Consider the following 17,540-nt stretch of genomic DNA (forward strand, 5'->3'; position numbering starts at 1 on the left):
ATTTCCCTGGTGGTGCCTGGGAAAGATCTGATTACAGAGAAACATATTGCAGTGGTGACCTAGAAATTATGGGAAAAGCTATCCAAGTCTTTGTAGTTGTCAGATGCTGAAGATGACAGAAAGTACATGAGGACAGCTCTTTTTAGACATAAAAGATTTCAATGCAAATACATGTTACTAAGCAGTGTCAAAGCAAATAAATATATTGAAGATATCTGTAACTGATTTTTTGATTGCAGCAAAAATGGAAAAGATACTCAAAGTATATATTGCCTGTATTGATGGCTCAGTGAAAGCACATATAATGTTATTTGATTAATAACAGATATATAAACATGTACGAAGCAATTTAAAAGCTTAAGTTCTTCCAGAGCTGTGGACCACACATAAGTTCACACGTCTGCATATGTGCTTCAATTTCATCAAGATTATGAGGAACATCAATCCATTCTCGAACCTTCATTCAGAACCTATAATCTCTCCATTATGGCAACAAAGTGTTTACTAAATGCATCTGTTTTTGCTGTCATTCCTCTTAGCCTATAGCATATGATTACAGCAACATTGATCTTGAAAGGGATAAATAACTGAACATCTAATAACATTTGGAAAGTATGGTTCCATTATACTTCCCAGATTTTCCATGATTTTAATTCTGTTATATAACACTTTCAGCTTTCATTCTTTTCTTAATATTGCGCCATCATTAAAAAGAACAATTTCCTTAAAATCAATGAAAAATATAGCTGATGAAATGATCCAATAAAATAATGTTCCTAAAAATAATATTAAAATCTTTCACTAATTAGCTCGCATCTGCTACTTTTAAGAGTACCTAAACCTCCAGCATGGGCATCGATCAAAGACACTGCCACAGCAGTTCCCTTGGGTAATCCCAGTTCTTGAGCAGCAACTGATGTCAGGCCATTTCCGACTCGGCTTCCAGGAGACAACACATGATTCCCTGGATCAGACAGAAAAAGAAATTTGTGGGTAGCAGAACAAACATCATACTCATGTAGACCAGAGACAGGTGCATTTAGACAAGTTGTTAAAACTTACTGATGTCAACATTTTTGAAATGCATAAGCTGGATATTCGCACCTGCTTCTCATGCAAAACCTCCCTTAACCTTTGAATTCCTGAAGTGTTTTGCAACAAAATAATGCCTAGATTACTGGAAACATAATTATTAGTTCCACTTTAAATACAGGACATGCAAACCCTATATCCAAATAATATAATATTATATTAGTCGAAGAAAAATCATGCAGGCTGTGAAGCAGAGACACTAACCTCCTCAACTCAATTTATAATGTATAGCAGTCACTTGTCATTTTACCCACCATTATCTTTATTTTTTCAAAAGGTCACCTGTTGTCTGAAGTATTTATTTCTCATTAGGGCATGGTTTCATATTTTCAGCAGCACCTGGTTCCTTCACAATTGGCGTTGTTCATTTGAAATTAGATAATGATAACCCACAAAGTATTCATCCCCTCAATGCATCAAAATCAATCTTCAGGGAGACAGAAGAGATTCTACGAATGCTGGAAATGTTGAGCAACACACACAAAATGTTTTGGCTTGAAATGCCAATTGCTCATTTCCCTCCATAGATGCTGCCTGACCTGCCGAGTAACTCCAACATTTTGTGTGCATTGCTCAAAACTGAGCTTCATTCTGTCTTCACCAAGCATGGGTGTGCACTTTCCATCAGAAATCGTTGGCAGCTACAGACCTCAAACAGTATACTGAAATTTCTTAAATCCACTATCTTGGCCAAGTTATAGCTTACCCATCACTCGACAATATATTTTTCATGAACCTATTTTGTTTTATTTTGGCTGCTGTAATATTGCCCACTTATTCTTCAGCAAAATCCGACACAGATGATATTCTTTGTTACAAAACACCTAGCTAAATGCCAGAAATTATCTAACATTATCTAAAGGAATTACTTCCTTAAAAATTTAGAAACTCCTTGTAATATTAGCAGTGTATGCGGTGTCATGAAAATGGCACTAGATTGGTAATCCAAAGAGACGAGTTCAAATCTCACACAACACACACAAAATGCTGGAGAAACTCAGCAAGACAGCATCTATGAAGGGGAATAAACAGTCAACAGTTCAAAGTAAAACCCTTCATCAGGACTTCAAATCCCACCATGCTACTTTTTTTAAATTCCAATCAATAGGATGTGCGGGCTACCAGCAAATACAAAATTTATTTTTTGTACATTGTAATGAGCATTTTTTATTGAAGAAGTGATGCATAACAACAGTTTGATGTGTCCAACATCAATGGTGGGAAAGTTCCTGAAGGAGATTCTGAGGGATAAGATATACCAGCACTTAGAAAGACAAGAACGGATAAAAGATAATCAGCAAGGTTTTATGATTGGGAAATGATATCTCACCAATTTGACTGAAATTTTTTTTAGAGATAAGGTAGAAATTTGGCTAGGGTGGGGCTGTAGACATTGTCTTAACGGACATCTTTAATATCTCTCTAAAAGAGCCCAATGGCCCTCAGGCTTCAAAGCAGCCACTATCATTCTGGTGACAAAGAGAACTACGGTAACTGACCTAAATGATTGCTGCCCAGTGGTGCTGACTTCAACAATCCTGAAGTGCTTTGAGTGGCTGGTAACAGATCATATAAGGTCCCACTTTCTAGCTACAATGGACCATTTCCGGTTTGCCTACTGCTCAAACCAGTCCACTGATGATGCCATAGCCTTGGTCCACCACTCTATCCTGTCCCACCTAGAAAACAATGCCTCATACACCAGGATGTTGTTCATTTATTTCAGCATGGCATTTAACACAATCATCCTTCAGAGGCTGGTGGGTAAGTTGTCCTTGTTGGGACTTAACTCCCCTCTCTAATTGGATCTTGGACTTCTTGATTGAAGGACCGCAGTCAATCCAAGTTGGCAGCAACACCTTGAGTTCCATCATGCTGAACACTGGTGCCCCCAGGGTTGAGTGCTCAGTACTCTGCTATTCATGATACTGATTCATGATTGCACTACCCGATTCAGCTCAAATCACATCATTAAGTTTGCTGATGATGCTACAGTGGCTGGTCTCATTGGTAACAATGATGACTCAGCATACAGAGAGGAGGTAGAGAGGCTTGTTAAACGGAGTGAAAACAACAACCTTAGTCTCAGTGTGGACAAGACAAAACAGATGATTTTGGACCAGGAAGGCACAGGTGGACCACTCTCCATTGCATACCAATGGCTCTGCCATGGACAGAGTGAAGAGCTCAAAATACACAGTCTAAGCTGGACCAACAATACCCTCACTAGTCAAGAAGACATAGCAGCATTTATACTTTCTGAAGAGATTTAGGTGTGCAAGGCTCCCTCCCCCAATCTAACAACTTTCTACAGAAGCACCATTGAGAGTGTTGTGTCTGGCTGCATCACTGTATGGTATGGAAGCTGCAAGGCATTGGACCACAAGACCCTCAAAACAGTAAAAAACCATCAAGAAGATCATCAGGGTCTCCCTCCCCACTATTTGTAACATTTACCAGGAGCGTTGTATCCAAAGGGCCCGAAGCATTTTTGAGGATCCCTACCACCCATCCCATAATCTCTTTGAGCCATCCCCATCAGGAAGGAGGTACAGAAGCATCAGGCCTAGGGTTGCTAAACTAGGTAACAGCTTCTTCCCTCAGGCTGCGAGACTAATGAATACCTTGCCTCCAGCAAGGTCTCGTCACTAAGACAGCAAGATGTTTACTGTACTGTTTACTGTTTTCCTGTGCTGTGCTTTACTACATGTATTTTAATTATATTTTATTAACTTAATTATAGTATAATATTTTGCTTTATGTATTATGTGTGATATATGATGTAGGGGTGTACCATTCCAGAGGAATGTTGTTTTATTTGGTGGTGTATATTACAGTCAGATGACAAGAAACTTGGACTTTGTCTACACAGACCATAGCAAGGCCTCTAACAAAGGACATTTCCAGTATCTGGAAGGTTAGATCATGTAAGATCCAGAGTAAGCCAGCTAAATGGATACAAAGTTGACTCGGTGGAAAAAGACACTGTTATGTGTTGTAACTCCAAAACACTGAACTAATTCAAAGGAAAACAGTGAGAGATGCGAGTCTAACTTTGTTCTCTACTTTGAGCGAGGTGTACACATATCATGTGGTGATGACATATGCAATTCGTATTTATTCATATAACCCGTAATAATTTAAACGAACAAGAATGCTTAATCAACCAATATATTAAATACACAACACGCTCTCTGCTTAGCTAAAGACTCAGACTCAATAGAGAACGCATCTCAACTATACACACAGTATGCTATTATATAACTACTTTATACAGATATCCACAGCATAGTAAATATTAAATTGTCAGGCCTAAAGATTTAATCGCTGTGCAGGCTTTCTTACTCTTGTGTGATACTATCTTTCCTTACACAAGAAGTCACTCTGCTTGGCTGTGAAACAACCTCAGGTTCTGGGGCCTCCTCTGTGATGGTTATAGGAATTGACCGAGATTGCAGGAAGTAGTTCTTATAGCTCTGGACACCTTTCTACTCCTTTTCTCGGTTTTTCATTTTGGATCTATTTTCAGTGCTGGGTTTATGGTGACTTTAAAATCACCACAGATCCCGGCAGACCCATTCTTCTTGGTTACTGGGACCACAGGCATTGCCAGTGGGCTCCATTCAACCTTGGAAAGACTTCCTTCAGCCTCCATGTGATCTACCTTACTGGCTACCTTATCATGGATGGTATAAGGAACAGGACAGGCTTTGCAAAACCTGGATGCAGCATTTTCATTTCACACTATTTTATCCCTGATATGTTTGAGTTTTCCAAAACCATCCTTGAACATTGCTGTGGCACCATCCAGTATCTTTCTTAATTCTCTTTTGTATGGCTTCATTGCTGGTGATGTGTCACGCAAATGGTGGATGGATCTTAAATCAAGTTGTAGTTGTCTCAGTCACTCACACCCCCACAACACAGTTCCTCCTGTTTTTACCACATACAAGCTCAATGTGCTTTGTTGGTTGCTGTATTTCATTGTCATGAATGTCATTTCCACAGGAGTTATCTTTTCTCCAGTATAGGTTCATAGTTGGATATTTGCAGCCATAATTTTTAGTATATTTAGTATATTTAGCCATAATTTTTAGCATATTTGAAATGCCACTCAAACTCATTTGCGGAGTGACTGAAACAGCCAAACCAGTATCCAATTCCATTTTAATTAAATTGTCATTCACTTCTGGTATATGCTGTACTGCTTATCTATATTTAGTTTTCACATAGTAAATCTCAAGGCTAACCAGTCCTGTATCACTCTCATTATTAATATCAGGTTTTTCATCAACAGCATGCAGATTAGTGCTCTTTTTGCAAGTGCAACTTGATCTTGATCTTTTTGTCTTCTCTGTGCAGTCCACTTATTTTGTCTGCCCATCATATTCTTTGAATGTGTCCTACTTTGTTGCATTTTCTGCAAGTTTTGCCTTTAAAACCTGCATTAGTCTTGTGTATGTGAGCCCCTGCCACAGTGGTAACGCAATTTGTTTGGCCAATTCTGTTTCTGTTTAAACGTTGCAATTTTATTCCTGACTGCAACTCAATTGCATCTCTGGTTGTTCTTTCCATTGATATAGCTATTTCAACTGTTCTTTTAAATGTAAGCTGTGCTTTAGATAGCAGCCCTTTTTTAATGCTTTCTTGTAAGATTACACAGACTAAGTAATCTCTCAGTACATCATTAAATCCATCATTGAACTTAGAATGCTCAGACAATTTCTTCAATTCAGCAGCATACGCTGAAATGGACTCCCTTTCCTTTTGATTCCACTTAAGAAACCTAATGAATTTTGCAATCAACAATGGATTTGGTTCTAGTTTTGAAACTTGCATGAAGATCTGATCACATTTTAGGTCATATTACGCAAAATTAGAGAAAATTCTACAGGGTTCACAAACTTTCTAGCACCACTGTACATATAACACGTAATGAATTGTTTAAACAAACAAGAATGCTTAATCAAACTATCTATCTATATATATACACCCGTTTGTATATACAAGATTACTCAAATATTACTGAAATATTAAATACACAACAGAGACCGAGACCTAGGGGAAAGGTACATAGTTCCCTGAAAGTGGCAACAAGACAGGTGGTGAAGAAGGCATTTGATGCACTTGGCTTCATCGGTCAAATTGGTGAGACCGCTTTTAGAGTATTGTAAGCATTTCTAGTCATCCAGCTCTTGGAAGGATGTCATTAAGTGGGAAAGCGTATAGAAAATGTTCACAAGGATGTTACCAGGACTTAAGGGCTTGAGATTTAAAGAGAATCTGGATAGGCTGGAACATTTATCTTGGAGTGTAGGAGCCTGAGAGGTGACTTTATATATTCTGAATCATGAAACAGGTGCTCACAGTCTTTCTCCCAAAGTAGAGGAGTCTAAAACTAGGATACATAGTATTAAGGTGAGGGGGCAAAGTCTTAAAATGGATCTGAGAGCAACCTTTTCACGCAGAGAGTGGTGGGTATACGAAACAATTTCCAGAGGAAGCTGTAGACCTGGGTAAAATTACAACACCGAAAGGACATTTGGACAGGTACGTGGATAGAAAGAGATAAGAGGATCATGGGCAAATTATAAGCAAATGGACTAGCTGAGGTAGATATCTTCTTTGACATGGATAAGATGGGCTGAAGGTCCTGTTTCCAGGCTATATAAATCTATGAACTGTTGAGTCCATGTGTAAAGGTTCAATGAATTTGACCCACTTAAATAAAGTAGCTATTGTGACGACAAACCAAGTTATTAGACGATTGATGCTAATGAGAGAGATAAGGGAGAAAATGGAGGAACATTCAAAATGTTAATGAGAGAGGAGAGAGAGATAACGGAAAAGAAACACATTTCAGAATATTGACAGACCGGTTGCTTTGAACCTGAACTGTTTGAAGTTTGATGGACAGGTGATATCCCAGCAGGAGGATGAAAAGAACAGGTTCGCTAAGGCACGACACACACCATGAGATCACGAGATAATGAGACCCCTGGAAAGAGCGGTGTGCCCCCACAAGTGCTGAGAGTTTGGAGGTCCGGTTCGCAGGAACCGACCATAGGCTCACAGGGTGTAAAGGTACGATTGGTGGGAACCTGGTGTGTGTGTCCGTACTTGCCTGGTTGCCGGGTTCACCGCAGAAGAACGGTCGTATTCGGAATGGAGGGGTCACAGTCAGTGACCACAGAGGGATAGAAGACATAAAAGGGTCTGTCCGAAACCACCTGTGGACATCAAAGGTCTGCCTGAATCAAATTTGCATCTATCTATCTATCTATCTCTCTCTCTCTCTCTCTCTCTCTCTCTCTCTCTCTCTCTCTCTCCCCCCCCCCCCCAACGGCAGAACAGAGATTACTGCGAACTGCACTAAGCTGAACTGAACTCTACGTCACTTAAGACTGATCATTTTACCCCTAGACTGCGATAGAGCTTGGTTGATTCCTATTACCCTAGTTCTGTGTACACGTGTGTTTTATCATTGCTAACTTGTTGCATTTATATCCTTACGATTAGAGTACTGTGTTACTTATTTCTTTAATATAACTTCATTAGTTTCCAGTAAACCAGACTCCAACTAGTGGTCCATTTCTGCTCGCTTGGCAACCCAGTTACGGGGTACGTAACATAAGTGGGGATCTCGTCCGCGATCTTGAACGTCAAATTTGGGACTGGCTAAATTGACTGGGTTAAAATTCCCCGAAAGAAAGGGCAAACAGCAGAAATGGAGATTGAGGAATTTCTAAAGGCGCCAACCTTGGAGGCATTAGAGGATGCCAGGAAATCAGAATTGGCAACTGTGGCCAAACGGTTGAATCTTTTTAAGGGGAAGTCGACAATGAGGAAAGCAGAGATGCACAGAGCTATCATTGAGCATTATGTATCTAAAGGTATGTTTCCCCAAGGGGAGCTGGAGGTGGTATCTATGGGCAAACCTGGTGAAGAAGCAGTACAGCTGCAGATGGAAAAATTGAGACTCGAGCACGAGTTCCGGGTAAAACAGCTGGAACGAGAAGAGAGGGACAGGCAGTTAAAATGAGAAGAGAGAATAAAGCAGCTGGAACGAGAAGCGAGAGACAGGCAGTTAGAACGAGAAGAGAGAGAGAAGCAGAGGGAAAGGGAATTTGAGCTGGAGAAGTTAAGGATGACGCTAGCGCAGGGGCCCATGCCGAACCAGGAGGTTAGGCTGGTTCCCCCATTTGAGGAGGCCGATGTTGATCAGTACTTTCTACATTTTGAAAAAGTCGCTGCAAGTCAGGACTGGCCAAGGGATAAGTAGGCTGTTTGCTTCAGAGCATACTTAAAGGAAAAGCTCAGCGAGCGTACTCGGCATCGTCCGCAGAAGATGCCCAGAGGTATGATGTGGTGAAAGAGGCGATACTCAGGATTTATGAGTTGGTCCCGGAGGCATACCGGCAGAGGTTCCAGAATGTGAGGAAGCAGTGGGGCCGCACATATTTAGAGTTTGCCCGTGAGATGCAGATGTATTGTGAGCATTGGTGCGTCTCGAAAGGGGTCAGTGGGGATTATGACAGACTGCTACAGCTAATACTGATTGAACAGTTTAAAAGTTGTGTCCCTGAAGGTATGAGGCCCTATCTAGATGAGAAAGAGGCAGAAACCTTAGCCGCAACTGCTAAGTTAGCGGATGAGTACACGTTAACACACAAGTGAAGTTTACCCTGAGTAAAAGCTACCATAAGGGTAGTCGAGAGGGCAGAAAGAGTCTGCCGGAAAAGCCAGAAAGTAGGCCGGGGACTAGTGAGAAGGATAAGGTAGACCGGGAGCAGTTTAGTAGGAAGTCTCCCGGGGTTGTATGCTATAATTGTGGGAAAGCCGGTCACTTTGTGTCCAGGTGCTTTGCCCCAAAGAAGGAGACGGGGAAAGGAAAAATGACAATTCCAACTGGCTGTATTGAGCTGGCAGACAAACCGCTAGGGGAGAAGAGCTCTGATAAAGTTCAGGAAGGGGGCAAGAAGTTTATTTCGGCCGGATTGGTGTCGGTGAAGGAGGAGTCAAACCCAGTTCCAGTACAGATCTGGAGAGACACTGGAACTTGTCAGTCATTGATCTTAAAGAGTGTGTTAGACTTTAGTTCAGAGACCGAGACTGGGGAGGTCAGTGTGATAAAAGGCATTGGGAAAGGGACTGAAGCAGTACCTTTGCACCAGATACACCTAAAAAGCGACTTGGTCTCCGGACCAGTCATGATAGGGGTGAGGCCCGAATTACCGATGGAAGCCGTGGAGGCCTTACTCGGTAATGACCTTGCAGGCGGAAATGTGTACTCAGCAGTAAAACTGACAAGCACTGAAGCCCCACCCATGGACTCACAGGTTTATCCCGTTTGCGCAGTGACTCGGCGCATATCCAGAAAGGCTGCCGAAGCAAATATAGATTTAGCTGAGACATTTTTACCAGCCTTGTACCAGGAGGGGTTAGAAAGTGAGGAGGAGGAGCATAGTGAAGCAGAAGGAAGTGAGGGAGTTGAGGTAGACTTATCATTAGCAAGGAAGGAATTTATACAGGCACAGGAACGAGACGAGGAGCTAATGGTTTTGACAGAGACAGCTCTCTCCGAAGCAGAATTAAAAAGGGAGCCAGTGGGCTATTATGTGAAGGAGGGAGTACTGCTGAGGAAGTGGAGACCAAGTACCGTGCCCGCAGATGAGGACTGGGGGGTGGTACACCAGGTGGTAGTGCCAAAAATTTATAGGAACGAGATTTTTAACCTGGCTCACAAGATACCCCTCAGTGGACATTTTGGGGTAAGGGAGACAGTCGATAGAATTATGAAAGAGCTTTACTGGCCGAGCATGAGGGAGGATATTATTGAGTATTGTAGACGTGAGCCGACACAGCCTATTGATATGTTAACAGCTTGCCACGATAAGCGAGCAGACCTAGTCGGTGTTATCATGAAAAGTAATGAGGCTAGGGTGCCACCTGATAAGGGGAAAACCCATTTTGAAAAGATAAGTATGGTGCCGACCAGATGGGAGAACTCTATTGTTTTGGCCAACTTTGCTGGTAAGTTCTCTCACTTAGCCCCCGAACAGAGTGAGCTGCTGATGAAATTAACTAACCGGCATGCAGACGTATGTTCGGATGTCCCAGGGCGATGCAAAGAGACGGTACATGGTGTTGTGGTCACATCAGGTCAGCCTAGTAAGCAACACCCCTATAGGATGATTAATTCAGTGACAAAAGGACTAAAGAACATAGAAGCGTATGTTGACGATTTAGTGATCTGGAGTGACACGTGGAAGGAGCACATTGTGGCAGTAGAAAAACTGTTTAAACGGCTGTTTGAAGCCAGCCTGACAGTGAACCTCGCAAAAAGTGAATTTGGCCACGCGAAGGTCACTTATATGGATTTGTGGTAGGACAGGGGCAGCTGGCTCTGATGCAGGTTAAGGTGCAGGCTATCTCTGAAGTCCCCACCCCGACAGACAAGAGAGCCCTGAGAAGGTTCTTGGGGATGGTGGGGTACTATCGGAAGTTTTGCAAAAACTTTGCGGATGTTACCCTCCCTCTTACTAAGCTCTTGCCAAAGAATGCGAAGTTTGAGTGGGACGATCTTTGTTATATTTGTCCGGCATGGAAACCACTGATAATTTACACTGATCACAACCCATTAGTGTTTTTGGCCACTATGAAGGATAAAAACAAAAGGTTGCTAAGTTGGAGCCTGGTCTTACAGGAATTGGGTATTAAAATAACACATATAAAAGGAACGGACAATGTGATTGCTGACTGTCTGTCAAGGTGTTGAAAACTTAAAGTTCTCTGTATTAGCCGAATAGCTGATGACCCTGTATATTAGTGTGTATCTAATAATGTATTCATGCCCATAATTTTTACCCCAGTAGAAATCCTTTGAAGGGTAGAGATGTGACGACAAACCAAGTTATCAGACGATTGATGCTAATGAGAGAGATAAGGGAGACAATGGAGGAACGTTCAAAATGTTAATGAGAGAGGAGAGAGAGATAACAGAAAAGAAACACATTTCAGAATATTGACAGACCGGTTGCTTTGAACCTGAACTGTTTGAAGTTTGATGGACAGGCGATACCCCAGCAGGGGGTTAAAAAGAACAGGTTCGCTAAGGCACGACACACACCACGAGATCAAGAGATAACGAGACCCCTGGAAAGAGCAGTGTGCCCCCACAAGTGCTGAGAGTTTGGAGGTCTGGTTCGCGGGAACCAACCATAGGCTCACAGGGTGTAAAGGTACGATCGGTGGGAACCTGGTATGTCTGTCCGCCCTTGCCTGGGTGCCGGGTTCACCGTGGAAGAACGGTCGTATTGGGAATGGAGGGGTCACAGTCAGTGACCACAAAGGGATAGAAGACATAAAAGGGTCCGCCCGAAACCACCTGTGAACATCAAAGGTCTGCCTGAATCAAATTTGCATCTCTCTCTCGCTCTCTCTCTCTCCAACGGCACAACAGCAATTACTGCTAACTGCACTAAACTGAACTGAACTCTGCGTCACTTAAGACCGATCATTTTACCCCTAGACTGCAATAGAGCTTGGTTGATTCCTATTACCCTAGTTCTGTGTACATATGTGTTTTATCATTGCTAACCTGTTGCATTTATATCCTTACGATTAGAGTACTGTGTTACTTATTTCTTTAATAAAACTTTATTAGTTTTTAGTAAACCAGACTCCAACTAGTGGGTCCATTTCTGCTGGTTTAGCAACCCAGTTACGGGGTACATAACACTATGATATATTTCCAAGTCAAGTTAGTGTATGAATTACAGATGGTCATATTCCCATGCAATTATTCTCCTTGTCATCCCAAATGGTTGAAGTCAAGGATTGATGAAATGGTGTCAAAGAAGCCTTGGCAAGTTGTCATTGTGAACCTTGTGGAGGATATAGATGGCAAATATGATGTGCTGATGGTGGAGTGAGAAAATAGTTAAGACAGGGAATGAGGTGCCGAATAGGTGTGAAGTATGTTTTTGAAAATATATAGATCTTCTTGTGTGTATTTGAGTGTCACTCACCCAAGTCATCGTAGAATTTGATTGCATATTTCTAAGTAATTAGTAACTCTGGATTACTAATCTAGTAACATAATTTTGATGCCACCATTTGAGAATCTTCATTCTATTTTTTAAAATATCTCAAAATAAAAGTGCCACTATCCATCAACTGAAGCTGTCAAATTCTTCTAAAAACCCAGTGACTTCATTAGTAATCTCTGAGGAAGGAAGTCCTTCCTGTTATTAACCCAGATTGGCCTATATACAATTCCAGTTCCATACCATTTTGGTTGTCTTTTAAGTGGCTTAACAGTGTACTCAGCTGTTTCCAACCACAACACCTCATGGTTTGCCGTGGTTCAATATGAAGCCCTTTTGCTATCCTCAGGGGAAAACAAGGGATGGAAAATAACTGCTCAATTTGCCAGAGACAACCACCTCCCAAGAACAAATTAAAGAAATGTTCTTGGCAATAGGCATTAGTCTGAGGTTGAGACTACTCATCAGAGTCAACTGGATGGGTTTTAATGTCACTCAGAATATTTGTTTTACGAACTGGAAAAGCGCTCAGTCTGTCTGGCTGGATAAATCAATTTAGGATGGAATTTTTTTCAGTTAACTGATCAAAGGGATTTTTATTTCCATTTAAGGAGTAATGTCAGATCTGTGAGAATATTCCCTCCCCTTTCCAATGGTTGTGTTTAAACATTTCCCTTCTGAATTCCTTTAATGTTCTATACACACCTTTTACATTTTCTTTTTCACCACCCCCCCCGGCCACCAATTGCAGATGTAAGGTATATTATCCTTGCTTATGTGTCACTAAATGGTTTTTGACAATGTATTGCAATAAAAAAATCTCTGCAGGTTAAGTACTTAGATCTTGCACACTTCGATGAAAATATCATTCCCTGATACTGCATACCCTTAGCAAGAAATTGTTTGATAAGTTGCAGGCATAGGTAAAAGATACGTCTGGATTTAGTTCCAATCATATTCACATTGGCACACAGGCAAAAATTGAATCGTTTGGTTAATGGAAGCATCCAGTGCATACAGAGCTATTTTTAGGAGTATAAAAACATGTTAGAATATAAAAGCAAGGAGATAATGCTGAGCCTTTTTTAAGACACTAGTCAGGCTGCACTTAAGAGTATCATCAACAGTTTTGGGCCCACATCTCCGAAAGGATGTGTTGTCATTGGAGAGAGTCCAGAGGAGGTTCAGGAGGATGATTCCAGGAATGAAGGGGTTAACATATGAGGAATGTTAGGCATCTTTGGGCCTGTACCCACTGGAATTCAGAAGAATGTGGGGGGGATCTCATTGAAACCTACCAAGTATTGAAAGGACTAGAGAGGGTGGATGTGGGAGGATGTTTCCTATGGTGGAGGTATCCAGAACTAGAAGATACAGCCTCAAAATTGAGTGGTGACCTGTTAGAACAGAGGTAAGGAGGTTTTTTTTAGTGAGAGAGTAGTAAATCTGTGGAATGCTCTGCCACAGACTGTGGTGAAGGCCAAGACCATACATATATGTAAGGTGGAAGTTGATTGTTTCCTGATCGGTCAGGGCATCAAAGGATATGGCGAGAAGGCAGGTGTATGGGGTTGAGTGGGATTCAAGATCGGACATGATGAAACGGCAGAGCAGACTCGATATGCTGACTGGCCTAATTCAGCTCGTATGTCTTATGTTTTGTAAGTGTAATCTACCTTCAACCAAGGGTCAGAAAACATACATGTCTTAGTTATTTTTAAAAGGAAAAACAGAGAAGATCCATATTAAAACTTTTTGTGGTTAACTTTCATTAATTGTAGATTCCCAGTCTAAGCCATAATACAGTCAAGCCTTCCAAAACTATTTTAGAAAAATGCCAGCAACGTTGTTACCCTCAATGAACACCCTACCATCAGTGTTCTGGAGTCAACATTGACTAGTGTCTCTTCTGTACCAGCCACATAAATATGGCCACAAGAATAGAGTCTGGGTAGCTTGTGGCATGTGGTTCTTGACACTCCAAAGCCTTTTCCACCATCTACAAGGCACAAGTCAGGAGCATGATGCAATACTCTCCACTTGCCTGGATAAGTGCAGTGGCAACAACTCCTAAGAAGCTTGACACCTTCCAAGAAAAGCAACCCACTGAACTGGCACCTCATCAACCACTCTAAACATTCATTCCCTCCAACAATGTACAGTGGCAGCAGTGTGTACTGTCCACAAAATAGAACACAGTTACTTTCCCATGCTATTCCGATAGCATGTCCTCAGAGACACTGGGCGCTCTGGTACTAAACTCACCCACAATAGGAAACATACTTTACACATCCACTCTATCTAGACCTTCCAATATTTGATAGGTTTCAATGAGAATTTCCCCCCTTTCTTCTTACCTCCAGTAAGTACAGGCCCACAGCCATCAAATACTCCTCATATGTTAACCCTTTCATTCCCATAATTACTTTTGAGAACCTCCTCTGGACCTCCTCCATCTTTTCTTAGATAAAAGGCCTAACACTGCTCATAATACTCTGTGTGGTTTCACCAATTCTTCATAAAGCATCAGCATTATATCCTTGCTCTTATATACTGTTCTCTTGAAACAAATGGTAACATTGCGTTTGCCATTCTTACCATGACTCAACCTGCAAGTTAACATTTAGGTAATTCTACACAAGGGTACCCAAGTCCCATTACATATCTGATTATTAATTTTTTTTCCTGTTTAGAATATACTGTATGCCTTTACTCCTTTGACCAAAGTACATGACCATATACTCCCCTACACTATATCCCATCTGCAACTTACTTGCCCATTCTCCCAATCTGTCTGAAGCCTTCTGAAGGCCTCCCGCTTCCTGAACACTACCTGCCCCTGCATCTATCTCTGTATCATCCACAAACTTAGAGCTTAGAAGGATGATAGCATCTAATGGCAACTCTTTTGCTTGCATCTTCGGAAACAGCTTTATTTCTATCTTTGATATCTCTTTTTTTCCCTTTCAAGGTGCTTTTGAAGACTCTGACCTGGAGTTGCATACTGACTTCAGTTCTTTGCGGAAATGGGACCCGCTCTCAGGGCCTCACGACCAGCCATTTTTTGATATGCCAAGGAGACAGTCTGGAAGACAAGCATGCCTTCAGGGCGCCAGATTTTTGTGGCTCTGGAGGTGGGTGGATTCAAGGCTGGTTTCACCACCTAATGTGTCGTGGGAGTACACGGAAGATTGAAAACAGTGAGCTGGCTGCTGGCTATATGCCCAGAGACCCGAGTTCTTTGGGCACAGAACTGGGAAAAAGCGACACAACAGACTTTTAACACCATAATTCAGCAAATTGTTTTGTTATGTCTCCCCTCACACTGTGAAATGGGGACATCTCTTTTCCCTTATTAGGGAGAGAGAGAGCTTGTGGTATGTTGAATATCGGGTGAACAAGTAGTCTTTGCAAGTTTGTGTCTTTATTGATGCTTTGCTGCACATTCAGTGCTCGGTGGGGGGTGGTGTTGCTTTGCTGTTGCTTATGTGTGGGAGGGGGAAGTTGGCAGGGGGCTTTTTTAACTGTCATTCATTCTTTGGGGTACTCCTCTGTTTTCATGGATGTTTGCAAGGAAAAAGAATTTCAGGATGTATATTGTATACATTTCTCTGACATTAAATGTACCTAGTGAAACCTATTGAAACTTAGTGAAACTTGGCCACAAAGCCATCAATTCCATCATACAGATAATTGACATATAACGTGAAGGAACCAGTCCCAACACCACCAACCATAGCGGCCAACTAGAAAAGACCCCTTTACTCCCACTCTTTGCCTCCTGCCAGTCATCTAATCTATCCATGTTACTATCTTTCCTGTAATATGATAGTCTCTTATCTTGTCAAGCAGTCTCATGTGCAGCACCTTGTCAAAGGCAATCTGAAAACCCAAGTAAACAACATTCAATGACCATCCTTTGTCTATCCTGTTATTTCTTAAAAGAATTCTAACAGATTTATCAGGCAAGATTTCCCTTTCAGGAAACAATGCTGACTTTGGCCTATTTTATCATGTACTCCAAGTACCCCCGAAATTTCATCCTTAATAATGGACTCCACCATCTCCCAAAGCACTGAAGTTAAGATAACTGGCTTATAATTTTCTTTCTTCTGCCTCTCTCCATTCTTAAAGAGTGAAGTGACATTTACAATTTTCCAGTCCTCTGGAATAATTTAAGAATGTAGTGATTTTTGAAGGGTCATTACCAATGCCTCTACTATCTCTTCAACTATCTCCTTCAGAACCCTGTGGTGTAGTCCATCCAGTCCAGGCGAATTATCTATATTCAGACCTTTCAGTTTCCCAAACACCTTTTCCTTAGTAATAACAATTACAATTCTGTCCCCTGACACTATCAAATTTCTAGCATACTGCTAGCACCTTCCACATGAAGACTGACACGAAATACTTTATTAAGATCGCCCATCGTTTTTTGTCCCCATTCCTACCTCTGCAGTGTCATTTTTCAGCTCTCCAATATCAACTTTCACTTCTCTTTTACTCTTTATATACCTGAAAACACTTCTGGTATCCTCTTTTATATAATTGGTCAGCTTATCTTCATATGTCATCTTTTCTCTCCTTATGGCTTTTTAGTTGGCATCAGTTGGTTTTTGAAAGGTTGCCAATCATTGGCACTTCACACTAATCATCCCTCAATGAGTTCCTCCGGTGCCTTTTGGTGTTGCTACAGGAAAAAATCAATGTTGATTGTCACGTAATTTTGCTTCTCAAAGGCTGTTACCAGTGCTGGATCCACAAGCCTCCATTCTCAGTCCTGACGAAGGGTCTCAGCGCAGAACATCAACTGTTTATTCTTTTCCACAGATGCTGCCTGGCTTGCTGAGTTCCTCCACCATTTTGTGTGTTTAAATGTGTGAGGGTTTCTGCCTTCAGCATCCTCCCAGGGAGTAAGTTCCTAACCATAATTTGCACTCACCAATCACACAAAATATATTTACCTAATGTGGAAAGCTTTCCTCCTATCTGCTGTGAGTAATTTCTGTATTGTTTACAAACATTTTATTATTTCTATGGATATAAAGTTAAGTCATTAAAATGTATGATTGGAAGGATGGAACTGAGAATGGAGCCTTAAGATAACAGCCTTCAAGAAGCAAAATTACTTGACAATCAACATTGTCTTCTTCCTGCAGCAAAACACAAAGGTACTGGAGGAACTCAATGAGTTAGATATCACCAACAGAGGGAATGCTCAGTTGGTGACTTAGGATGACCTTTCATCTGGCCTGTCCATTTTTCTCTGTAGGTACTGCTGTATCTGCTGAGTTCTTCCAGCAATCTCATGCATTGCTCCAGACTTGCAGCATCTGTAGTGGTCTCTTGTGTTGCCCTCTTCTTCCTGCCACTGAATAAACTTTGGTTTTCATTTGCCAT

At 41.5% G+C, this 17,540-nt stretch overlaps 1 protein-coding gene across 17 annotated transcripts in view; it reads right to left on the reverse strand.

Annotated features, from left to right (window-relative positions):
* The window catches only part of fggy (FGGY carbohydrate kinase domain containing), a 346,341-nt gene that overhangs the window by 167,172 nt on the left and 161,629 nt on the right, over nucleotides 1-17,540 (reverse strand). For all 17 annotated transcript variants that reach the window (XR_011888007.1, XR_011888000.1, XR_011888001.1 and 14 more), the window contains exon 7: nucleotides 836-964. Coding sequence is in view for 8 of the 17 variants with exons in the window: in XM_072273806.1 (XP_072129907.1) it covers nucleotides 836-964 (129 nt within the window). In the remaining 9 variants the exon portion in view is untranslated. The remainder of the gene's footprint in view (nucleotides 1-835; nucleotides 965-17,540) is intronic.

This window comes from Mobula birostris, chromosome 12 (genome assembly GCF_030028105.1).
Source record: "Mobula birostris isolate sMobBir1 chromosome 12, sMobBir1.hap1, whole genome shotgun sequence".
NCBI classification, from domain to species: domain Eukaryota; kingdom Metazoa; phylum Chordata; class Chondrichthyes; order Myliobatiformes; family Myliobatidae; genus Mobula; species Mobula birostris.